Consider the following 27868-nt stretch of genomic DNA (forward strand, 5'->3'; position numbering starts at 1 on the left):
ATAATAAGAAAGGGTAAGGAGAGTTAAAAAGGGTTCATTTGAGAATGTATTCATGACAGTTCTTGACAGAAAAGATGAAAAAGGATTTAGGTGAAACATTGAAAATGTAAACGATTGAATTTTCTGAAAAATAATAAGATAATAAAATAAAATAACATTTTTAACAAGTTTAAAAAAAATGAGTGTAAAGAAAATATAAAGATGAAAATTTAAGTTGTATTCATAATATTTATTGACAGAAAAGATGACAAGGGATTTAAATAAAGTAAAATAATATTTTTTTTAATAAGCTTAAAACAAATGAGTGCTAAGAAAATATAAAGATGAAAATTGAAGTTCCCCAAATAACCTGGTAGTGTTATTGCAATGAAACAGCTAGCCCAAATAGTACAGTACCTTCTCCCACTCCAGTATTGTACATCAACAACTAAACCACTACCCATTTTTATTTGCATATCATCACATAGTTTGTTATAATTGATAATAAAATACTTCCAAAATAAAATTATATTTTTATAAAAGTATATATATTCCCCTGAATTTCTATGATTATATTTTTTAAGTTTTAGACACGCACAATTCCTGTTTTGCATGCTAAAAAAACATTAGCAAGGTATTCTGATCCAAATTTATTTTTAATAGAGATAAGAAAATAGGATAAATAAAACAAAAATAAATGAATTTATTAGTTTGGTTCAGAACAGATAAAATTATGAGAAGAAAATGAATAAAATAAAATAAAAATCTTATATGTTCATCCTCTTCTTCTCTACAGAAGAAAAAAAAAACTAATTTGAATAGAAAACCAATTTAACCATTTTATACATAAAAAGGTGAAAATTTTGACCTCCAAAAAATAGGATCTGATTTAATTAATAATATATAAATAATATATTTGTTACTGAAGTTTACCTTTTATGTCAAATTAACCCTGAAAAGTACTTCATCCTATCCTCTCCCTTCAATTTCTTAACCCAAAAAATTATCATAATCACCAGCAGTAGATTTATACGATGGAGGCCAACAAGCTTGAATGTTAGAATATACGAATCTAAAATCTAACTGGGAATACATAATCGCCACAAAGTATAGTAATGCGATTGAAGCAGCATATATGAAGCATAATACAAAAGAAAATAGTATAAATTCAGCAACCCAAAAATAAATAGCCGCACCACCATCTCAGCTTGTTCTTGCCAACTCAGTATTAGATTAAAATGGTTCGAGAAACACCATCAATTTTCCTAAATACAAACTCGAAGAAATTAACAGGTTTCCCCCTTTTTTTTCTCCTTGTTCCTATCTCGCCTTGTGGTGTGACAGACGAGTAATATCGATGAGATATATACTTGTCTGCAAAAGCTGATTCCCTCTGTGGACGCATGCCATGAATAAAAGTCAGGCAAGCAACTAAAGAACTCATCCAATGAGCTCCTTTATCTACTACAATCTTCAAGATATTGGATGCCGCCTCCTGCAAATTTTTCAACCTATAATTAGTCTTATGATAGAATATATGGAAATCATATAAACTAAATACACATGTAGAGTTTTGCAGATCTGATACATCAGGCGGTTGTATGTAGTGAGTCTGTTATTTATATTGCTCTGGTTTGCTCAAATGGACAAATCTTGTGCTCTAAACTTGGAATTTGGTTTAATAATATTCTTTTTAACTTTTTCAAAAAGCAAAATTGACAACTTAATCATATTCTAGATTGAACTAGACGCCTATATATAGAACACTATACATTTATAATGCCATATAATCTATATTCCTATTGGTAATATGAATACACTTCAATACATACAGTACGCGGACATATTTAAGGTATCGACATATAAATAAAAGTGCCTATCATATCCATGTCAAAATTGTAGTTCAAAAACAATGATGGTCAACTTAGAAAATCAATTTTTGATTAGGGCATCTGATCAAATACTTGGTTGTTACACAGTTTTTTCAAATACCTCTTTGGTCGGCTTCGATCTTCTTCATAATCCATCACTCCACCAGATTCAGAGCAGATCTCCTCATGGCCTCTGAAGTCGATGTCGGCCTGCTTACAGTGTGTAACTTCTGCCACGAAGTAAGTAAGACACGTCGACCAATATATTCCAACCATAAAGAACAGCAGGCAATTATGTATATAATTAAGGCAGATACTTCTACATTAGCTAATACAACTCCAAACCCAAACATAAGATCAATGCAGCACACAGCAGCAGCTATACATGGTAAACCAATAAAATGTTGTTTTGATGAAAAGATTAATGGATAATCAGTTATGGAAGTGTTGATAGGATTATTGGAAAAACAGGTCACAGAGGATGGTACCACTCTCCTACCGTTCTAGAAAGCATATTTAGTGAAACTTAACCCCACAAAATCAGCATGTAAAGCGAAGTTTGCACTCACTTATTTACTATATACTATTGGTGTTTAATAGGAAGATTAGAAATACAACTATTATTAGATACAAGATAAAATAGTGAGGTTTCATCATAAGTAATTTAAGCATGTATGAAGAAAACCTATGCAAGCATAAAATAAACAGTGTAACGACGAGAGCTGAGGATGGTAAAAAAATAGAGATAAAGGATACGAGGAAAGTTATCAGCCAAACCTCAGATTTAGAGGTGAAAGGTCTATATTAGAATTCAAAACTGGACAGGAAGCCATGGTTGTGTGTGATCCATAGCTAACCCCAACCAACGTTGTAGCTTGATTATTAAAGAATAATGAATTCTGTTTGTGCAACACAATGGCCCCTCAAAGTTTTAGTCATGAATACATATAAATGGGAATTATTTTATTGACTAAAACTTTTGCTTCCCTCTGTCATAATAACCTCGGGTAGAGTAGTGTTGTCAATTTAGAAAATAGCGTCGGGAATGGAATTCCAGCTTGCATTATATATCAGTGAATAATCAAACACCAATTCATAACACACAGATACACTATTACAATTATACAAATAAGGAACTGATTCTATATAATCAAGAATATCTAAAGTATATGTGCATTATTAGAAACATTTCTATTTGTTCATTCCTATGTCATATCTTAGTTATTAGAAGGGTATTAAATCTCCTCTATTTATTGTATTAATTATTTTTTTTCTCAATATAAATAAAACATCCATACTGTCTTAAAAACACAGTTTCCTCTCCTTCCAAGAGTTTAACATATAATACAAGGATAAAAGAATTTTTCAACACATTCGGTACAAGAATGAAATTATATGCAAATAATTTTCTCAGACATTTTCTCATCTGTAAAAATGTTAAAAGGCATAAAAATAAATCCAACCCACCTTGAAAATAGACTTCTTTACTTCTTCCACCTTCTCTTCCACATCCTTCCTGTGCTTCTTGTCAATTTCACTCATAGCATCTGCCCATTTGATCTTCTCTTGGATTGAAACAAGCAGACTTTCTGAGGTAGTCAACCTATGTTTCCCATTCATAATTAATTTTAGTATTTCAAAGATAAACACCACACATTACATCCCAAAAATTAGCACTGTATATAAAATACCAAATTGAGATATTCTGAAGCAAAGAAACAAGAAATAGAATATTCAAACACAAATTTCAGTATCAAAAAATGTATATAAAATACAAAATTAAATTAGTGACAAGTAGACAATAGGAACTTTAAACCAACATTCAACTAAAGATTGGATGCTAAACAAACTTGGATATTTTTATAAAGTGATCATAGTCCAAAAATTCAAAGCTTTAAGTATTGAATCAAGTTCTATTGATATTAAAGTCATCTAGCATCACAAATAAGCTTAATATCAAACATAGAAATTTAAAATTTCACATGATTTTTCCAAGAATTAGTAATTGACTTAATAAATAGCATCCACATGATTACAAATTTCTTAGGCTCCCGCTTGAAAAAGAGAGATTACCAGTTAGAGAGAGTCTGGATCATATTCCCAAGTTGATCAGGCCTCAAGTCCCTTCCTGCTGCAAATTGGACCTGAAATCACACTTAAATCAGGTAAACTTCTAATACTCATTAAATGGAAAAAAAGAAATGGATCAAAATACAATTAAATACAATAACAGATGATATGAAGATGAGCTAGGACCTCAAAGCATCGTCGCAATTGATCCAACTTTCCACGGACTATTCCCTGATGAGAGCAACAAAATTAGAAATCATGTCTGTCATTCATCAAATATCGTTTCAGGCAACCAATTTATTAACATAATTATATCCAACATTGTAGAAAAAGACAAGATAAAAATAAAATAAACGGATAATAGCAAAAAGTTGGTAGACAAAAAATAAGATAGATGCCAAGATCCCTAAAGTAACAAAAATATATCTCTAACAATTTATTATTTACAAGACATTTTATCAATACCACAAAGGAAGATTATATATCTAAATGAAATCATGAAAGAACATTTCAATGTTATTGCTCGCCTCTTCCTACTGTTCTAACAAGGTATTATATTGCAAGAATAATCATAGTGGTAATAACGATTGTGTGGATAGCAGGAAAGCATAAATAAATACTCTCTGGTAGGGAACGATGCCTACCGCATACATGCATTCATTAATTAGAAAATCTTCTAGTTCACGAACATTTGTCACATCTAACTCCTGCATCAATTGGTCATAGGGTAATACCTGAAAAACAATTAATTTTGTAAGAGCTGATTTGAAGACAAGGACACGAGAAACAGGAAAAATGGAGAAAGAAATTTGTGGGTGTTAATCAAGCACTTAGTTCTATGAAAGTATAATCTATATTTAAATTGATAAATTAGATGAAACTATCCTCTACATAAAATTCAAGGAGTTGAACCTTTAAACAACAGTGGGCAAAACACCAATAGAGATCATAAACAACATAACCACGTAATACACCAATAGAGACCATTTAATACACCAATAGAGACCATAAAGGTGCAAGAGTTGCAAACTGTATCAAATCAAAAGTAGATGCACAATGCTAGCACAACTGACTAAGAAAGGGCTGGCTAGTAGTTAAACAAATAAAATATATGAATTCGAGTATGATGGATTCCAAAGCAAAATTACCAAGTACTACAATAATTACTGAGTAAAAAACACAGGATGTTGGTAAATGACATATACAATACATAAATTAAAAATAAGATGGTACCACAAGCAATCTATGAAAAATTCAGGACACCTTAAACTGATGTTCAACTCTCATGAGAATATTTCCCTTAACAAAAATCATCAAACAAATGAATGAAGGAACATAGAGGGTGCGTGCAAAGCAAGCCCAAAAAAACAAAGGAGAGTAAAGAATCCTGCAGGTCTGCCCAATGTCTCCACATATTGAAGATTTCGTGAAACAACCATGGGTGGAACATAACAAAGTAAAAATACATAATGTTATCCCAAACCAACATGGATACCTCCTCTTTCTAAATAAAACTATCAATATTTAACAATGAGAAAGCATAATATAAACGTTAAGACTAGCAGCAGAATATAGCCATCTCAATTCAGGTCTTTGAACCACTCTTTTAGCCAAGAGAATTCATCTTTCAACCAAAGACCCAAGCTAAAACAAGTAATTGAGAAAAACCTATGCAATAGAAATCAACTTCCACATATAACAAAACTAGTTCAAAAAATAATAAATAAATAAATAAATAAATATGCAAGTTATCTACACTAGCATAGGCCAGTTGCTAGTGACTATGAGATTCAAATGGATCAGTTAACAACCCTCGATAAACAAGTCAAACAAAAACTGCAAAACAAGATAACCAATAACTTTGTGTTATCAATAGGTACCTTGTGTGTTTCAGCTAGCGTAAGAACTGTAAGTTGCTTAAGCTTGAGGATCTGATCAGGTATCAATTGTGGTAGACGGTCAGCATTACCTGCAAGCCATGTAAACCTTTTAATAGACATATTTTATTTCTATTTACATAGACATACTAGCAAACGCAAAGATACAAAATCATAAAATAAGGATATCACAATTAGTGGAGCTCAACATTAGCATGATCTAATTGTTATCAATCATAAATTGCAAAATATGCCATTAACCAGGCTTCCATACCTTTTACAAGAAAAAAGACTGAACAGACGAGAAAAAGAGCTTAAGAGATTGATTATCTCTTAGCTGATCTTTGTTATTTATATACGAAAATTAGATCAGGAGTATCTAGATAATTAATGCTAATAAGGAAACAGCAAATACAGCATATAGCAATCTTCTAATGCAACTGCTAAATACTTACATTTAATAGCTATTTTAGCAATAGTTCACATGTACATAAATTCCTTTACAATGAAATAGCATGAGATACTTTAAGAATGTCGAGGATTAAAAAAGAACAGTAAGCGGTCATGATTTCAGAAACAATATCTGTTTATGGGATCACCAAAATAGTAATCGCAGCCACATTAATCCACAATATCAACAATCACAATGAAAGAACAACCACAACCGCAATTTAATACCTAAAGGCATCAGATTTAGCTTCTATAAAGTGAAAGGGGCATGGCTTAAAAGGAAATTAAGAATCATAATAATTGATTGGGAAATCAAGGGAGCAGGCTTAATTAGTACTTAACTAAAGCCTTATGTAAGTACATCCTCTTCGATCGTGACATTCTAACATAGATTACAACTTTCATTTCATAACAATAAACGAGGAAAATACCCATCAGAAAAGAGTGAAGTGAGAAAACTTAAAAAATAACAGAAAGGCGAATCCATAGGCTTACTCTTGTAATCACTCCACGTTCCGTGTGCAAACAACCGAAGCATATCAAGGAAAGCAGAATTCTCGGTTGCTTCAAGCTGCACCAAATCACAGGTAAAAAAATTGAGCAGACATATTGGAACTATTACAGAAAAACAAATCAGCAAAAGCATATTATCCATGTTACTCAGCACAATCTTTCATATTCCCCCAATTTCATTTCACAACCGAATGCGTTTTAACAAAATGAAACATTAACAATATATAATCAAAAAAATTGAAATGGCATCCACAAACATTAACATTAATACAGTACCCAAAAACTCTAATAGATTCATCTCGCAGCCAAATGTGTTTTAACAAATAAGACATGGACAGTATATATATAATTAATTCAAAAAAGTCTACCCCGAACATGAAAATTTCACAGCACCCAAAAATAATCACAGGAAAGGAAAATGGCAGAGCAAAATTTAAAAAAAAAAAGATAATTATAAAGGAATCAATACTTTTCCATGTCCCTGTACAATAAACAGTCACTTTGGATAGTAAACAATACAACTCGTGAATAAAATACTTACGAAACAAAACCAACAACAAAATTGTGGAAAACGAGAAGAAAAACAGAGAGTGAGACAACAGGGACCTGAAGAACATTGGGAAGAGCGAGAATCTCGGAAAAGGCGAATAGCGAAGGGTGAGAAGTGGCTTCGACGAGGACGGAGGCGAGTGCAGCGGCGTCGGAGACTGCGGAAGCTCGCTTGACGAAGTGATCGATGAGCTCCGATTGCCTCTGCTCGATGTCCATCTCTAAGAGCGAGGAACAAACTAGGGTTTTTTCGAAAGGGAAAAAACGATTGAATTGAGGGAAAAATCGAATGTTTCGGGATTAGGGTTTCGACTGAGGATTCGAGGATTATAAGATTTTTGTAAATTAGAGTTTTTCGGAAAGTGAGAGAGACCTTAGTCCCAACCTGGTGATGAGTGATGCGTCTCCCAAGAGAAACTACTATGTTCCTGTGACATAGCAGGCTCTTATATAACAGGTAAAATTAAATTAATATTATTAATTTCGATTAAACAGAAATATTTTTTAGTTATGAATCTAAATAAATAAATAGTTGGTAAATAATGAAATTAATACAGTTATTTTGGACGAGATTGAATTACTTTTTACTAAGTTAAATAATAACTAATTGAAAAAATAAGGAGAGATGTGATCAAAGATTCACTTGATTTTTATAAAGGGGTACTTTTTGTTCAGTTTAAATTAAATTTGAAGATAATAATATATAATATTGTACTTATTATAATAATAAATATTTTTTTTCCATTTGTACATAAATAAAATTTAATTAATAATTTATGCGTGCGTAATAAATGGGTTTAGTAGTTTTTTATCACAATTTTTATTGAAATATTTTAGTATTTCTTAATTTTGTTATGTTTTAATGTAGTTATTATTTTTATTAGGAAGTTCAATATAGTTTTTTATATTAGAGTAGTGTTAACACGTCCTAAAAGTGACAATATGACAATAAAAATGATATATAATCATATAAGTTATTTTGAATATATATATATATATATATATATATATATATATATATATATATATATATATATATAATATTATGTACCATTTTTATTTTTATTATGATATTGTGACTCTTTAATGTTTTCTTCACTTTAAGAAATTTATTGTTAGAGCAAATGGATAAGCTGATAATGATGGTGTTTGTTTCAATTGATTTGAGGGAGATGTCGAGCATGTACGAGGGTGAATGATGGATTTAATAATAATAATAATAATAATAATAATAATAATAATAATAATAATAATTTTAATTATAAGGTAAAATAGTAATTTTGTATATTAATTTATTAAAATATTTTTGTTATTCTATCACATCCATTAAATATTTAATAACTTTTATCTTCAAATTGATTCGTTTTCATTTTCAAATCCTTTCAAATAAATAACGCAAATCTTAACTTTAAATCTCTCCAAATCAAATGTAATAACCTTTTCTCAAAACTTTTCGTCAAATTCACTCTTAAAAATATGTCAACAATTTAACGGAATTAACAACATTAAGTGATATTAACAAAAATGAAAACAACATTCAAATAAAATAAAATTGAGAACCATATTGAATGATTTGACAAAAATTTAAGATGAAAAGATCAATTAAACCTAATAAATTATCTAAAATATAAAATAATAATTGAGAAAATAGTAACTTACACACAAGCAATATCTTAAGAAAATAAAATTGATTTATGAAAAAAATTAACTTTTCTAATAAATCAAAATTAACTAGTGCACATGTAGAAAGTTTCTTGGTTTTTCTATATTCTTATTTTTATTTTTAACTTATGCGTGATATAATTCTAGTTTATGAAAATGACAAATTCTTTTAGAAGTTTTTGTAACAAAAAAAAAAACTCATCTAGACGAATTTATTAAAACAAAAGAAAAAATCAATAAAGTTGTGGATTTATGTGGAAAGAACATCAACCAAAGAAATGGACATATGAATAAAGCAATGTCAAATATCATTTTGGTGAGATCTAGTAACAAATTGATATATCCTTCTTCAATTGAGTTGTTTCAATCACAAAAAATATTAAAAACTCCATAATTCCTTACAAAAAATAATAACAAATAACTAATAAGGAGGATATTTTAATGCAAAATTACCCTTAGACAACAACTCATCACATAAATTATGTAAATCGTATGTGTTTGAAACATTCTCATAACAAACATAAATTATCACACACATATATATACTCAAACAAAGGGGTTGCAAAACTACTGAAATAAAATATATCTATATACATTCATGTATATCAAAAGGTGAATTAACTATTTTGCATGCTAAATATACGTGTATATCAATAAAAAATAAATAAACCAATATATAAATATCAATTATAATTACATAAAGATTAATATAAGACCATGAATAAAAATAGATCAATATTTTTTCTTTCTTTCCTAATTAAATATGTCCGGGAAGCAAATTCAAACACTTTTAAAATATTATATTGAATATGAAAATATGAAACTAATACCTACTAGAAAATTGTACACGAAATACATAGTGCTCAAATTGATCATATGAAATTCCCTAATTAGTGTACCTAATCCACGAATTAGTCATAGGAAAATACTCTAACCTTTTGGTCCCATTTTGATCTATATGCATCCAATATAAGTTAGGGTGGCTCCTACAAATCTATCTTTAAAGAGTTAGGATAACATCTATCAACTTTTCATTTTAGACTATTAATAACATTTGCATATCTCATTTATAATACTATATAACTTTATACTTAATCTATACTTTCAAAATGCTTTTTTTTTTTGTTAACTATTAACTCACAAAACATGTCATTGATATTCATTTTACTTTAAAATCATACACTTATCCACCGACACCTAATATGATAAACTTTGAATACATAAATATATTAATAATTTTTATTATATCTCACTAAAAATGAATTCATCTCGTATTATAATAACTCAATAGCCAATATAGACAATGTAAGTGAAACAAGTGTCGTAATTATATGACATAACATTTAAGGATGATAATGCAACACATTTAAATAGTAACTTAAACTAGTAAAACATATCATATGTTTTGTTTGATAGACATAAGTGTTGCACATATGTATCGTTTCATGAACTTTTGCTTGAACAAACTCAAGCTAGTATACTTAATCAAATATGCTATTGGTTGAATAAATGATTGACAAATGTAAGCTTGAAACACTTCATAAAGTCTAAATGTTTATTTTATGCATGTAGGAAATATATGTTACTTCATTCTCTTAAGAAAATCTTGCAATACCTTGTTATGATAAAAAAATTCTTGAAAGTCTTGCTAAAAGTTGCTTCCTGTAAACAACTTATCTTGAAAAGGTAAGTTGTTAGCATTGCACAATTAACCAATTGTGTTAGATCACGTGCTTTGCTAAAAAATAAGAGAAAAATCACTTGTCTTGGTCTATGATGCTTTGTCTCTCTAAAAGTGTTGTCAAAGAACCGACACTAATTCAATGCTAAGTCAAGAGTAGTTAACATACGTAAGAAGAAACAATAACATATGATGCCCTTCACAACAACTCTTTTCTTCTCAAGCTATATTTATAAAAAAATTAAAAAGGGGGGGGGGGGTGGAAGATGACAACGCAAGTCTTGTAGTTGTGAGAAGGAACAATGTTCATGTTGATTAGTGAGCTAGACGAATGATAACTTTTGTATACATTATAAGATGTCATCCCTCCTTCTAGTGAGTGAATATGTGATCTTTTGTATCACATTCATTGTAAACCTTTTTTATTTTTAACCAATAGTGATTGCGGTCCAAATAATACTCATTTTTTTGTTAAGAGTGGTTGCATTCCAAATAGTACTCAATTTTTTTAAGAGGGATTTAATTTTAAAGAATATTTTGTGTCTAGTTAAGTGTAATTGTATTTCAAATAATATTCATATTAATGAAAAGTGACTGATTTACAAAAAATATTGTGTCTTGCGCATGAATGACAATGTTCCATATAATACTTTGTGATTAACTAATAGTGGTTATGGTGTAAATACTTATTTGTATTTTGCAACACTAACTTTTTTAATAAAACTCAATCAATTAATTGAGAATTGGATGCAATATTTGTGTAATAAATAAATATATATAAAAATATAACATAAATCTTTTTTGGCTTTTACATGATTGCATGTTATTTCTTTATCTAAGTAGAGTTTTGTAAAACCAAATTTTGAAAAACATTTTAGATAATCCATCAAACTTTTAAGTTGTGCCTTACTTTTATAACCTGATGTAATCTCTTATCAAAATCACTTAATAATGTATTTATCAAGAAAAACGATTTTCTAACCATATATTATGATATGATATTATGCGAAAATTTTAAAAGTTCTAAAACATAATTCTATAAGTTTTCTTTCAACCTGTTGCAAAAGATTAAAAAAATATTGAGAACCCAAAACTTTTTTTTTTAATGCCGAGTCATTCATGCTCAATTAAAGAGGATAAAGTAAATTACAAAACGTAAGTATATTTTTTTTATAGAGACGAAAATGATAATTTTCTATATTGAGGAGCAAAATCCAAAATTTGTCAAGAACAATAACTTATTTTTATTGAATAGTTATTAAAATCTAATTTTTTGTTGGATTAAATATGTTTTTTTGTTTTTTAATTTTCAGTGAATTTTGAAATTAATCAATTTTAAAACTTTGAACAAATTTAGTCATTATCTTTCGAAATAGGTGAATTAAATTCTTTTAATCAAATTTTAAATTTTGTTAATTTTAGTTGACATTTTATGCATGTTTGACTATAATAAGAAACATCAAATAAATTTCTTAACAAAATTTGATTAAAAAGATTAAATTTACGTATTTCAAAAAATAAATAACTAAATTAATCTAAAATTTTAAAATGGACTAATTTCAAAATTTACTAAAATTTTAAAATCGAGCTTTTTGGTTTGATATAAAAACCGCAAATAGGCATGAAAATAAATTATACATTTGATGGCAGGAAAATAAAGAGAAAAAATTGGAAAACGGAATAAAAATAGATAAAAATATAATATGTATTTCGTAGTTTCTAAACGCGTATTATGCTACATACTTACATATATTTTTGTTACGAATAAAGTACTGTGTTTTTTATCAATATTTTTTCAATAATACTATTGCTTTGTCTTTATCTCGAAAATATTATATAATTCGACTCATTTTATTGATCAATTGTATAAACCACTTACAGAAAAAACTTCTTAGAAAGGAACATATCATGTTTTTAATCGAGGATTTTAATCAAGGATAAACAATAGGAAAAAAAATCAAAGAAAAAAAAGGCATTAAGTCATAATTAATATTTGTTTATTTTTCTATCCAGATATCACTTTCTGTTTTCTCATTTTCAGGCGTAACCTAAACAGAGATTGGACCTTTGTCAAAGAACTATGACAGACGCGGTGGTCGATTCACGCAACAATGCGGCGGTGCAAGCCACCAACGACGACGCATCCGCCAGTAAATTGTAAGGGCACATCCTCAATTAATAATTGGGAATTGGACTTCTTTTTTTCTTGCATTGCATTTCGGGTCATGTAATTGTTGTTCTTCCCAAATGAACTATGATTTCTTTTTAGCCTCTTTAGTCCATTGATTTACTATTTGGGATTTTCATTCTGTACCATTTTAGGGATTAGGGAATAGCATTCTTTAGTTGTTGTTTCATGTGTTTGCTTTTTATTACAATACCTTTTTTTTTTTGTTCCCCATTTTAGTAGATTAGGAGTGGGGTTGTGTTTGGATAAACTTTCCGTAAACACTACACATAGGTGAAGAAAGTAAGAAAAAAAAAATGAATTGAGCTTCCTTTACATGCTAAATAAATTTCTTCACCGCAATTTTTTTGGAGAAGTTGGCGGGAGAACTTCAACAGAAGTTAAGTGTACAGGTTGATATAGCTCATGAGGGTATCTCATTACATTTTGCTGTCTTATTTTCTTCTCCTGCATGTGCTTATGTACAATTTATCCAAACGGAGTCTATATCTAGAAGCTGCAGTGTTTGATGCGCTCAGGGTGAATTTATCCAAACAGTGCCTGGGTCGATCCAGAAACTGCAATGTTTGTTTTTACATGCAACATAGGCAATAGTTAGATAGTGGTTAGAAGTTATATACTGCTTTCTTTAAGACTCTGTCCTATGTATGAATCCGAAAGCCATCTTAAGTGGCTTGCTAAAGAAAATGAGATATTTCATTTTTTGTGTTGTGTATGAGAATTGCTTCATTCTTGTAATTGACGAGTTTGTCTTTTTAGGTTATTTACTCTTTCTAGAATTTTAATGTATACTGATCTACCTTAGTTTTACCTTCTTTGGAGCTTTCTCTCAAAGATGCCTTGTCAAAGGGTGATGCGATAGAAAAATTGCATTTGCACCTGTGAAAAATGAATATTGCAGGGGTTAAGTTACATGGTCCCTATGGCATAAGCACTAATGAAAGCAAATTTAGTCTCAGTATTTCAATTCTATATGTTCATGGGAACTGCGTTGGGTTTTTGATGAAATAGAACAATGTATTGCATGTAACAATGTTATATATTCATGACATGGTTTTGATGAAACACTAGATGGATAAATTACTTGTAATGGAGTGAGTCTGAAGTCTTATATTATGAAACACATATTTTCTCTGTTTATTTTACTTTCAAATGCTATCATGCCAGACCATTTGAATTCTTATTGATAACAGCTTGGTTGAATTTTAAGTAATATAATATTATGGTTATCTACGGTATCGTCTATTTATTGTTTTATAAATATTGTAGGCTTGAAAGTTTAATATTGAGATTTGCTGGCCCCGTTCAGACCGGGGAAGAAACTGTAGAGTTTGAAACTATGTATATAAGAAGTCAGTAATCTATTTTTAAAAACGTATTATATGAAAACAATTGAAAATATATGTACTATGGGTTCCGAAATTGAAAAATGGGGCTAAATTTAAGTGGACTTTGATCCATAATAGCAATATGATTAGATCAATCCATCCTTTCCCTGTACAGTAAAAAGTCCGGTCCCACATCACAAACATTATAACAAATCATGTAACATTGGTTCCAATAATGTTGGTATTATTCTCACTCAGTTTTAGTCATAAATTTCATCTTGTATTCAGAGTTGTCATCTGAGTTCAGATGATTTATAGTTGTTATTATTATGTAGTGAATATTTGCTCACTACAAACTGGCTGTAGGTCATGCGTAAAAAAGGGCTACATGAAAGATGATTATGTTCATTTATTTGTGAGAAGGCCCGTGAGGAGATCTCCAATTATTAACCGTGGTAGGATTTAGCTTCTTTAAGTAATTTACTTGTGTAAGTACCTGTCCTTCTAGTTATCAGTTTATTAATTCATTTGAATTGTTTGAGTATGAAGGTTACTTTGCTCGTTGGGCTGCTATTAGGAAACTGCTCTATCAGTTTCTTGACGTTGAGAAGAAGACAGATGGAGATGCCCCAATAAAGAAGCAGATATTATCACTGGGAGCAGGCTTTGATACAACATATTTTCAGTTGCAGGTGCCTGGCTTTCCTTGTGTTTTGTACTGTGCATATTGTGCTTAAGATTTAATCTGGTTCTGACTTTTACCTATCCTTTTGGTGCCTTTTTGGTTAAATGATGGTTTGGATTGAACTATTATTGGTCCAATGCTTTTGAATTTAAATATTGGCGAATTTTATTTATTTTTTTGTTTTAAAGGATGTGAAAACACTTTCAGATTTATATTCTTTTTGGTGCTCTTGCGCTAAGTTGCTAGCTTTTAAGTGTGGGTTTCCCAAGTGCTTATAGTAGCTACCTTCTGCCTTTGCAATCTCAATGTATAAGACTGGGTGTTGTGCTCTACTTACACAAGACATAGTTGTTGTGAGCATGAGTTATTTCTAATCTCAAGTCTTATGCACATATTTGTTTTGGCTGAATATTTTTTTTTGTTCTCTTTTATGTGGAATGTATTTTCCTTTCAGGACTTTTAGGTTAGTTATACCAGTGTATTTAGAGAAAAAACAAATAGACGGTGAATGATGAAAAGTACGTGTATGGATGAATGAGTAGTTAAATCACTAATTACCTGTCAACAAATTGAAGGCCTTTGGACTTGTCTTTTCCATATAATTTTAATTTGTATTACTGAGTGGTGGAATATTCTAATACAAGAATATGTGCAATATTCTATAGTGTATCCAGGCCTTGTGAATTCTCCATGTCCATCTCTTATTCTTTTCCTTCTGTTTCTTTTCATGCTCTCTGTTTTTCTAGTTTTATTGTGATGGCTGCAATATTGTTTTGGTCAGGGTTGCTGAAGTGCTGCCCATTCGTAGAATGATCCCATGCTTCACCTACTTTTTAGTGTATGCTTATTTCAGTTATGATATAGTAATATGTGTGCAAAAAATTCGTAATTTGTACTCTGTATAAGTATCTTAAAGCTTCTGTCTTTCCTTTATTTTAATAATAACATCGTTGTTTAGATTATAGAGTTATTGTTGTGCGGTAGTGAAGAAGAATGTTTTCTTCTTTCACCCATGCACATCCAGGACACAAATTTAGTTGTATGAAACTTCATTGGATGCTTAAGCTGTTTTACTGTAGCCTCCATGTAACTCAGCTTGTGGATGGAAATTGTGAAACGATGTAGTTTGTTACTCATTATCATTAATTCCATTTTTTCCTAGCAACCTGTTTGCTTAGCTTCTCTAAACTAGCGTTGTGCTAATCTACAGTCATGTCATAACTTAAAAATTGTTTCATGGCAGGACGAGGGGAAAGCACCAGATTTGTATGTCGAAGTGGATTTTAAGGAGGTAGAAACTTGAATACCTTTCAAATTTAGTTTCAATGCAACACATATTTGTAGATAATTTTGGGTTTTGAGTGGGATTGTTAACATGTATTTTGTCTAGAAACTCGAGAATGTATACTGTCTGTTCTGAGTAAATTTATATCTAATTGTAAAGTGAAGAGAGAGTGATTTATATATTTTTTAAATTGTAAGTTTTTAACTGTCCCTATGTATTTGTAATCAAGGTAACTAGTAAAAAGGCAGCTCTTATCGAGACTAACAGTCAATTGAGGAATAAACTTGGTGAAACAGCAACCATATCAAGAGGTAAGCTAGGCTAAATATGATAATTTATACGGAAGGAACATCTTTGATATTTTTATTCTCTTATTGTGGTTATGCCCTTTTCTTTTTGTGGTAGCACCTGGTGCTGAAGTGACAATATAAATTAAGAGGTTTAAAATTCACACCCTTTGAAGTATTCAAACCCTTGACATTTAATCTCTTATTCTTGTATGTAACCATTTCCACTCGCCAGTTCTTTAAACAAATAAAGGAAAGGAAAATGCATAATATGATACTAAGAGTGTTGGTGATAGGGATAGTTTAGTTTCTTAAAGAGGGAATGAAACATTTTAAATTCTAAAAGCTTTTTATTTAATGCTTGTTCATTATAATTGGAAATGCCTAAGTGAATTATCCGCAAAGAGAGCTGGAGTTGGGATCTAGAGGCTAGACCCATAAAGTAATCTGTCAGATTAAATTATACAAAGATTAAGAAAATAATAAAGTCTACGGCCCTTCAACTCATGTATGAACTAAAAGTTCCAATCAGAAGATCAAGGAACTTTGATTCGGCCACCAAGCTTAATCTTAGAACTACAAAGTAGAAACATCTAAGAACTGCCTCATCAAGTTTGAGGATATAACCAACGTAGTTTTATCATTTTGATTTTTGGTAACATCAATACTGAAAATTAAAATTCATGATTACTTCTAATTGGATCTGATGCATGTATGTCTCATTCCCTGCTAGAGAAAGGAGAAGTGGTCAGTGCTCAATATAAACTAGTCCCTGCAGATTTGCGTGATGCAAAACAATTAAATGATATTATATCTGTTGCTGCTATGGATCCAAGGTATGTATTGGGAGTCAGCTCCATCTCTGCCTCTCCGTCTGTACAGATGTGAGATTCTGTTAGTATTTCAATATAACTTATAAGGTTTAATTACTGTTTTGATCCCTGTTTTCGTCCAAAAATGTCTAGTTGGTGTCCTTTTTAGTCTCAATTTGGTGTTGATTTTTGAAAAATTAATGCAATTTGGTCCTTTCCGTTAAATTTCTTGAGATGGAGCAAAGATTTTTCATAAAAATTGAAGCGGTTCATAAGAATGATTTGCTTTATTGGTTTAATTAACATAATTCTAGTAACAATTCTGATGAAAGATCTTTGATCCGCTCCAAGAAATTTAACGAAAAGAACTAAATTGCATTAATTTTACAGAAATCAAGACCAAATTAAGACTAAAAAAAATAGGGGGACCAACTTGACATTTTTGGACGAAAACAAATATAAAAAGAGTAATTAAACCTAATTTATAATTTGTTTGAAGGCATCAGCCCCTTTGAAAATAAGAAAAAAGTTCTTAGGATCTGAAAATTTTAAATAAAAAGGGTTATGATGAGTGTGTATTGCTGATAAAATGTCCAGTTACTTTCTTTTTCTTCTCTAACGAATGTCTCTTGTTATTTTTATAAAAGACAATGCATCTGAATTTAATAATTGGAAAGGAATATCGTAGCTTATCATACACCTTTGTGACATTTCTCAATCAATGCCTTTGCCATTGATATCAACTAAAATTTGTTAGTAGTGGTGGCCAGCATCTATGGGGGAAGTGATAAATATAAAGACAAAGAGCATATGTGATCTAAAATTTTAAAATTGAAAATGACTTTGAAGATTATGCTTCTGAGTTTTATAATTGGAAAGCAATGCTGTGTGCCCTCACACATCTTACGATTATCTATTTGAGAAAATGGAAAAAGACCAGAATGAACCAAGTTCAGCCATAAAAGTTCTTAATTTTCACTTCTTTCTGTAGTTTTATTCTTCTAACTTGTAATATAAATGTAGGGGCCCTTTTTTATGCCTGGGGTTTGATACTAATTTAGTGATTTGTTGGCTTTTTTTCCCTAATTTGCATAGTTATGTGTACGTGTGTATTTTAGTTTAGTTGTAATTTTGTTAGTACTCTTTTTCTTGACCAGTGAATGATAAATTGATTCATTCTGTTATTGTTATCAGTCTGCCAACTTTTATAATTTCAGAATGTGTTCTGATCTACTTGGATCCAGATTCTAGTCGAAGAATTGTTGGTTGGGCTTCTCAAACATTTTCTACAGCAATATTTTTTCTTTATGAGCAGGTAACAGCCTTCATAATTTCATATTCTATTATGACTACTACTTTCATGGGAATGAAGTAGGATCTTTTTTGCACACGTTCAACAGATCCTCCCTGATGATGCTTTTGGGCAGCAGATGATAAGAAATTTGGAGGTATGGATATGAAAGTTTTGTTCTAACATCCTACTATTTCTATTAATTAATTATTATATTTTTATTTATCAAACACAAATATAATAATTAATTAATATAAATAGTAGGATGTTACATTAAAATTGATTAATTTTAGTTTACCTGCATATGTCTCATCCCAAAAGTGGAATTCTTTTCTCTATCCAACAGTACACGTACTTTTCACCATTTCCCCCTCGAATTGCTGTGTTGCTTTTGCAGTTATAAAGGGTGCAGTTAGTGGTAGCAAGCTGGAGTGTCGTTTTTTACAATTTTAGTGCTGTTTTTTTTTGTCTGAAAATATTACTGAAATGGATAGATTTGCAATAAATTGCAGAGTATAGGTAGATTTGAAATAATTTTCGAGCTTGGTTAAATTGTATAATTAAAACACAACTACAGGAGTCATGTTTCAAAACACAATTTACCCATACCCTGTAATTTATTTCAAAATTTACCCGTTTTTGTAAATATTTTAATTCACTGGAAAATGTAAAAATCCCATGCTGGAGTCCCTGGAGGGATGAGCTTTGTCTGCAATGTTTGAGATTCGACTACTAAAGAGTATTTGTGAGTAGGGATGGCCTTTGAACCTGGTTTGAGGCTTAGTTGTCTTACCCAAAACAGGATAAGCAATTGCACATGTCTCAGGCCAATGCATACTTTTAATCACGTCACACTTTTTGTCCTGATTGTCTCCTTTGGCTGAGGATGATAACTATCTTGGTAAATCATGTGCTATCCTGTGTAGGGGTAATAACAGCAAAATCTTGGGGTAGTTTCATGATTTTTTTCATCTGAAACACTATAGGGTTTCTGCTTTGATACAAAATACAGTGGCTAATGTTTCTATGTAAAATCTACTTTAGTTGCTGCCTAGTGATCTAGTGCAGGTCTCTGCTCTTCCTGTTTATTCAGGCATCACATCTTGATCTCTAATCCTTTGTTTCTGTCCACAAATCACAGATTACATGCTCCTAATCAGTACTCTCCCCTCAGCCCCGTGTGTTGTGCTCTTCATTCCCATTTCACAGTTCATATTCTCCTAATTTCTTATCACATTTATTCTGTTTACTTTTCTTTCTGAAATCTTCCTTTTATTAATTTCTTTCCTATGTTTTCCCTAAATTTTCCTATGGACTACGACAGGTCTTCGTTTATGGACATCATTTCTGATTAAGTAAAAACTTGTGTTGAATTTAATAGCTTGCTAGGTTAAATACATTTAAAATTTGTTGCTGTATTTTCTCCCTCATTTAGGATTTTTTGTTATTGGCCCATTTAAGATTTTTTTGTGATCTTGTGTTGAGATTATACTTTTGATTATTGATTACAAATACCTTTGATGTGTATTAAACTATAACTATTAATTAAAAATATCTTTGACGTGTATGAAACTGTAGTTATAAAATGGAATATATCTTTGATGTGTATAAAATTGTAATATAACTTGTCTTTCCTGTTTTGCATCAGTCTCGGGGTTGTGATCTGTTGGGTATTTATGATACACCAACTTTACATGCAAAGGAAAAATTATTTCTGGACCAAGGATGGCAGGTATATTTGTAACTTTTGTTAGAAAATATATATTTGGTGTTTCTTTCTTGTACTTTTTAAGGGAGTTATTTAGGCGTGAATATCCTGAGAACACAGTGGACAAAACTAGTAGTAGTTATTAATTTGCATCTCTTCTCTTTAAAATAGGATGGAAAATTCTCATTTAGAGATCCTTTATAATTGATATTAAATTGTCATTGTAGCTATTGATTATCATTTTTATCATAGTTGAGGGCTGTTCAGGCTGGAAATTCTCAATTCAGCAACAATGTATGCACTAGGAGGACCTCTACCTGTGCTAAGAAAATTCTAGTGAATAAACATCGTAGAAGATTATAGAATTTCATTGCCGGGTGGATTTGTGTTTACAGAAAGGTACATGGGTAGAGATCTGGTCTAACAGACTGACAGCTGTTGCAAGTGTCTCAACATCTGTTATAACTAACAAAGGAGTAGCTCTAAACTACTTGCTTGTGCTTACTACTCACAATAGAACCTATACATAATATACACTATCAGAGAAGTATAGACATATTTTATACACTCCTCTTAGGGAATATATTCCCCGAATCCAATTTTTTACTTGCAAGGGTTGTGATATGATTGGGGGAGGGATTGTAGGCTGAAGTGAAGAAAAATGGGCATAGCAGATATTTGATCCTGGGATCAAGTGGCTCCTGGGGGATTTGGTGCCACTTTGCTACCATTTCTATTCTCTTGGTGTGATGGATTGCATAAACGGTCATATTGAAGCACATTTTCAGAATTCTTACTGTTAATATATTTCACTCTTTGTTTTTTTTTTTTTTTTTTCCATTTCAAGTCATAGTATTGATGCTGTTTTCAATTTTATAAAACATGATGTAGTCTTCATTTGTATTTATAGTCTATCATCAACATATTAACATTCTTTCTGTTTGTTTTTTGTGTGGGCATCAGAAATCTGTTGCGTGGGACATGCTGAGAGTTTACAATGATTTTATTGATGCTCAAGAGAGACGCAGGTACTATAATAGAACCTGGCAGCCTGTGTATTAGATTTACAAAAGCTGTGTTTGCCGGTGTTTTGTTCCTAGAGGCAACTAACTAATAGTTGTTACTTGATACATGGTCCTTTAGTCATTTCTGGTCCAATACAATATGGACTTTTCACTTTTGTGCTTATAAGTATTTATCTATTTTATACAGTGAGCATTAAAATAAAAAGAAATGCTAGGAATACATTCTCTAACACATCCTTTTGAACCCTCTCAATGGTTGAAATTTGCTGGAAATTACAAAATTTGGTGGATCCCACAACTTATTTAGTAACCCTCCTGATTTTATAATTTCCAATAAATTTTAGCCTATAAGACTGTTTCAAGCACTCCTCTTGAATATAGGATGCGATTGCCGAGTATGGGATTTGTGTGCGTGTGTGGTGTGGTTCCTATCAACTTGGAATTTTCAACTACAACAACTAGCTTTTGTTGTGTTGTGGTTCTCCCTAGGTTCATATCATTTTGTATCGGACCCTTCTGTCATGCCTCTTAGCTTCAAATAAGTAGTGGCAGTGGTAATGTCAGCATTGCAGTGTTTGCCAGCAATCCCACAGTGGAAGTTATTCTAGTGTCGGGTTTATAAGGATTTGGACTCTCCCACAGTAACAATTAGCTTTTGTGGTATGCTTTTCCCAAGGTTCTTTTACAAATGATTCCAATGGGTGTGCCTGGAGGCACCAAAGAAAAAAGTAACATTAGGATTTTACTGCCATTAAACTACTTCAATGTTTAATATGTCTCTGATGAAATTATGACGATTTAGGTAGAAACAGGAGGTATAAGAGATACAAGAGACCACAAATAAATATAATTTCTTATTTATATTGGTGGGATACATTGTGGTACAACCTTAACCTTTATTTTATGTTTGCTAATCATTATATCAATTAAATAACGAAACAATTAAGGAAATATAATGATATATGAAACCACTAATAAGTGATCATCTAAGATACTCTAAACTTTATAAGGTACAATAATATTATGATTTATTTTCTAGATATTGTGACACTTCTCTTCAAACTAAAGCTCACTAAGCTTTAAGCTTTTCATTTTAAAAGACTACACATCCACTCAAAAATAAAATAAAAATGTAACATGATGACTGGTGGTAGCATCTTGGACTAAAGTTGTGGCTGGACTGCATCTGAGATTAGGAATAGGAGCAGACGGTCAGGGATAAAAACCTGGGTGTGGAACAAGCATAAGGGTCAGACTACATCTCTTGGACAAAGATACGGCTGGTGTGAGTGCCCACATAAGTTACTACTAGTACGATTCATGTGGGGAAAACAATCACAATTGGAGTGATCATCGATTGGAGAAGTCTCCAGTCTACTGGTATGACTCCTTATCGCTCAACAAACAGTCATAGTTTCTCCCTCAAAGTTAAAGCATTGAAAAACTAGAGACAAAGTAAAAAGTGGCAAGAAACGGCCATAATACATCAATAGATAAACAGAGAAAAATCACTAAACACAACAACACACCAGTGGAGCCAACCATGGACAAGTGGTGAACAGAGGAGACAGGGGCTGGGCCTGACCAAACTGATACAGTAAGGCAAAAAGTAAATCATATGATGTGCCTTACCAGCACACACATCTCCAAAAAAATCTCCTATAAACTGAAAAAAAGGCATACAATTCAAACCTGAAACCTGCTTGCCAGTATCACAAGCTATCTAGTCACTGCAGCCCATGGTGGCCACTGTTCATTGCTGTCTATTCAGGAAAAAATAACATATTTCTGGCCAATGTTTGCATAGCTCCAAGATGGATGAGAGTGAATTATAGTGTTGATAATGAGTCCAGTGATCATACTACCAATTCAAGGCCATACTGACTACTAAAAGACTAGTCTTCTAACAGGAAGAACTAAAGATGGAAATAGAGAGGAGCTCCAGATATGTAGAACTTGGTGGTAGAATAGTGATGAAACAAATCTTAGTGAACGGTATTGCATATCTCGTTGAAATTATGTGGATTTAGAGTGAGAAAGAAAAGAGGGAATAGAGACAACAAACAACCACAAAAACCCTGACCACTTGGTAAGTCAGTTACATTCACACTTATTCCAAGTATAGACTTCCAGTCGTAGTAAATAAAATCAGGAAATAAATCTAGAAATATAGTGGAATACGGAAATGACTTCCAATCTTAATAAAATCAAATAAGGTAATAAATTTGGAAATATAATGAAATATGGAAATGACTTCTAAAAGGTAATCTAAGATACTTAAAATATTCTAATACAATACTCATGTCGTCAGATGCTTCCTGTATATTCTAAATTTGCTTTGGTATTATACTGTTATTTGGCTTTTGTTTTGCTACTTTACATCCATGTGTAATATATTTCTTTTCCATCACTGCATTGATTGAGAGTCAAACCAATCAGTCCATGAATTGGGGGCTTGACCAATTTGATGTCCAGTCCAGTTTCTAAAACATTATTAGTGTAATCTCTTGAGTATATGGTTGGTGGGAATATAAATGAGAACAATGAAGTTGGAGAAGTCAAAATCATCAGTGGATTCAAACAAATATCTTTTCTTTGACAAATCTCACACTGATTTAGTAATGATGTATATTAAACACACTCTTAAAAATTGTAAATCGTTAGACATAAAAAGGATAAAATAATATAATTATACATTCGAAAAACATTTTCTTTACGTACATGAACTAATAGAGTATTTCATCTTGGTTATATTTATGTGGAAGTCATGGTATGCAAACATAGTGAAAGATGGCAACCAAATTTCATGGGTGGAAACCGTGGTGGTTCTCCACTGGCTTTGCTTGAGTAGGCATCTGTGCTGCAGTAGTTGCTTTTTCTTCATACTTCCGTTTCTTGGCTTCTTTATTACCGCGGCCCTTTGTCTGGCCTTTTATTCCCATTAAGATTTTAACCTTATAATGGTCCATCAATAACTTATGATGGGACTATTTGATTTCTATTATGTATTAAAGTATATGTCTTCGTACAAAAGGCAGTTTTTCCCTGATTCTACATCCATCTTGTGTTCTTTTTTCTACTCTGATTGCTAACCTGTTGTTTTTGTAAATTATGTCAAAATAAACTAATCTTTTATACTTTACTGTTAGGATCGAACGGCTGGAGTTGTTTGATGAATTTGAAGAGTGGTACATGATGCAGGTGACTCCTTTTTTTATTCCTGCTGTTTGGTGCTATAAAACTGTCTTGTAAATTTTGCCGGGGCTCTAAAGGATGAGACTAGACCAGAGTTGATTTGCTCTCTCTTTTGAATTGGGGGTGTGAGTTGCGGTTATCGTTTTATCTAAGAATCAATTGAATCAGTGGTCAGAGTAGAAAATCTTGTCCATAGTTTCTTCCTCCACCCCTAAAGTTTCTTCTGGCAACCCATAGCTGAAGTGCATATTCTAAAATACCCTTGTCCATCACCTAAATAGAAAACCTCATTCCTTTCGGAACATGTCAAAGACCTTCCAGATTACATGTTCTGGAACAGTCCATCCATGAAAACATTCCGATGTTTCTTTGAAAGCTTGTATTATTGTCTTAGTGGTTACGGATAAATCTGGAACAAATTTTCCAAAACTATATTCTGGATTAGGCCATCCAGAACATTTCCTGATTATGTGATCTGTAACTATATTTTGGATTGAGTAATCTAAAATATAGTTACAGATTAAGAAAATTCCGAATTACTTAATTTTGAAATATGTTTAAATTACACGATTTGGAGTATTTCTGAATTGCTTGATTCGGAATATAGTTTTGAATTCACTATGGGGTGCATGAAGAAAGGTTCTAAAGTGAAATGTATGATGTGATCATTAGCCCGTTTAATGCAAGCAATGGTGACAGGACCCACAATCAAAACATGCTTTGTTATCAATATTGAAGAGTTCCTTGTTTATTTCTTCCCCTACCATCTGAATTTTCTCTGTACTGTTGATTTTCAGGAGCACTACTGTGTGGCATATGCAATCAATGATGGCATGGTATGATCTTAATTTACAGTAAGAGAAAATAAATCGATTAAATCAATCCTCATATTAAGATAAAAGTGGGGCTATTTTTTGTAACATTTTTCGCTGATTGAATTTAGAGACCTAATTATTTGTGGCGTAGCATCTTCTGGCTACTCTGAGAATATGATGATGAAATGATGTGGACAAAGTTTATTTTTTTCTTTGGGGGCTAATATGAATATATAATATGATGTGATGAGTAAGAGTAAATTTATCGCATGTCTCCTATTTCTTGATGTATTACGGAAGTTTTGAGGGACCATAGTGGATATGAATTTGTTGTCTGGTTTTGTTCCATGATGCAGGGTCTTTTTGGGGATTTTGGTTTCGTTAATGACAGCAATGAGGTTCCTTCATGATGAGGCACGAGGAGACTCTCCATGGCATGTATTTATATTATATTTGTAACTGTTAATACAGGAAGCATGTACCAGCTCATTCAATTGGGGATGTCTGGTAAAAAAGGTTCTCAGCAATTACATATATATTGTATCAGAATATAGCCCAATGATAATATATATTTTCCAAGAGATTATTTTAATTATTGAATGTAGATTATTTTTTTTAGAGGTTATAATAATAATAATAATAATAATGAGTATAGTTATAATAATAATAATAATAATAATAATAATCAGTTATTGTTATATAGAAGTTTTATGTTTAAATATGTCAAGTGAAAAGTTCATTTGAAGATAAACTATTGTGTTTGGATTGATAAAATAATCAATACTTTCATAGTAAAATTAGAAAAAAAGTATGAATTTTTTGAAGTAATTGACTCTTGCATTTAAATTAACTGTGGAATAAAAATAGATTAACAAAGGTTAACTAAATATAATTTATTAACTTTTTATAATTTGTTTTAATCTTCAAAAAAAAGTTTCTTTATTAAGATGCATTAAAGTACTATATATGGTTGACTATAAAAGATTATAAGAGTTCCATAATTGAATAAGTTATATTTAGAAAATGTTAATATTGTAAACAAGGCTTTGTGAAAAGTATGATGAGAACCCTGATAAAAAATAGGAAATAGAAAATTCTCCGAGCATTAAAAAATATGTAACTCCTATAACTATATTAAGTATAAATCTTATCAATGATTTTGAAAATCAAAATAATATATATTTTATTATTATCACTAATTCAATAAAAATGACCGCATAATTTAACATAACTATATTTATAAAAAATCACATATTTAAAAAATTATCCTTCATCTTGTTAAATTTAATTAATAATTAAATAAAATTAAAAATTTTAACTATTTATTTTTTAATGTAAATAATCATATTGTACGTAAAAAATTAGTCTTTTATCTATGTTGTAACTATAGAAACATGAAGAGTTAAAGAAAAGATGTGTCACATAGTGAATGAGTATGAGATTTAACTAAGAGAAAAGCTAGATTAGAGTGAAAAAAAAAATACAAGAGTATGATTTAATGCAGATCATAAATAGTTAAAAGATTAAAAGAAATTGTGATGATTTCCGAATATGGTTGGAGAAAAAACAAGAAGGGTCATATACAATAAGGTTTGCATACAATAGTCTGCAAGGTATTATAGGTGGGAAAGACAATAGTATTTTTAAAACTTGCTTCCAAAGGCACAAATATGGTAACAATAGATAAGGAGACAATTAAAGACAAAGTTCAAAGTTAGTAAGCAAAGACAAAAGACATATACTTAAGTAATATCTTATTGTGTGCAGAAAGTGAGGGGAATGTCAAACATCTCTTCTTTAACTGTAAGATAAAACAGTGTGGGAGATGTGTGATTGGTGAGTTGGTGTGAATACAATGCATCATAACAAACCATGTGTCAATTTTCAACACTTTCATCTTATGCAACTAATTGGAAAACAAAATAAAAGTTGGAAAGGAATGTGGCTGGCCATTATCTGGGAAATCTGGAAGCATAGAAACATAGTAATTTTTAAGCAAAGGAAAGTAGACCCAGAAGAAATCTTTTGTATGACACGAGTGAGTGCATGGACTTGGATGAAACATAAATTACCAAATGTAACATTTTCATATAGTGTCTGGTACCAATGCCCAATTCAATGCTTGAATCATTGTGATTCTATAGAGAAATTATTATTAAAGGACAAACACATACGATTTGAAAGTAGGGAAGTGAAGGCTTATTTTGTAGGAGATGAGCGTTAGGAGAAGGGTTGGGGAAGATATGTTATGTTTTTGCAGGGGATGAGAATGCAGTGGAGCACAATTGTTCTACCTATCTGGAATATACAACATGGCAATATAACTTCTCTATTGCATGAATGAAACTAGGTGACGAAAAACATATACAGGGATGATGAGGACAATGTTGCAGCAGGTTAAACAAGAGTAGACAACCATTAAGAAAATATCATTATGCCCATTAAGTCAGCTTAACATCATATTAGAAGCATAATTCCATCTGACTTTGTAACTTTTGGATTAGTAACTGGCAAGGTCTGAAAAATTATTTTGTTACTAAACATGCATGTCATTCTATAACATCTTTGCAATTATAGATTGTTGTAATACTAGACTA

General features: G+C 31.0%; 2 protein-coding genes across 4 annotated transcripts; one reads left to right on the top strand and one right to left on the bottom strand.

The window, feature by feature from the left end:
• Positions 1-1076: 1076 nt before the first annotated feature.
• Positions 1077-7725, bottom strand: FUS5 (Proteasome component (PCI) domain protein). Of its 3 annotated transcripts, none has more exons than XM_028055023.2 (9): positions 7367-7725; positions 6743-6818; positions 5801-5889; positions 4565-4654; positions 4107-4151; positions 3924-3994; positions 3318-3453; positions 1972-2060; positions 1077-1474 (listed from the first exon to the last, which is right to left on the bottom strand). In XM_028055023.2, the coding sequence occupies exons 1-9, from the start codon at positions 7526-7528 to the stop codon at positions 1453-1455; spliced, it is 780 nt and encodes a 259-aa protein (XP_027910824.1). In that variant the 5' UTR covers positions 7529-7725; the 3' UTR covers positions 1077-1452. The 3 variants fall into 3 exon arrangements, with proteins under 3 accessions (XP_027910824.1, XP_027910827.1, XP_027910826.1); XM_028055026.2 differs by having other exon boundaries at positions 1972-2077; XM_028055025.2 differs by having other exon boundaries at positions 1972-2080.
• Positions 7726-12548: 4823 nt separating this feature from the next.
• SBI1 (Leucine carboxyl methyltransferase) lies at positions 12549-25863 on the top strand. The gene is made up of 13 exons (XM_028054642.2): positions 12549-12809; positions 14535-14623; positions 14718-14860; positions 16097-16144; positions 16368-16449; positions 17159-17261; positions 18432-18552; positions 18638-18685; positions 20177-20260; positions 21200-21264; positions 24411-24462; positions 25254-25292; positions 25628-25863. Exons 1-13 carry the CDS (start codon positions 12733-12735, stop codon positions 25679-25681), a joined length of 1005 nt encoding a protein of 334 aa, XP_027910443.1. The 5' UTR covers positions 12549-12732; the 3' UTR covers positions 25682-25863.
• Positions 25864-27868: the final 2005 nt, after the last annotated feature.

Source organism: Vigna unguiculata, chromosome 11, assembly GCF_037176805.1.
Source record: "Vigna unguiculata cultivar grain cowpea cultivar isolate G323 ecotype 2 chromosome 11, ASM3717680v1, whole genome shotgun sequence".
In the NCBI taxonomy this organism is placed as follows: Eukaryota; Viridiplantae; Streptophyta; class Magnoliopsida; order Fabales; family Fabaceae; genus Vigna; species Vigna unguiculata.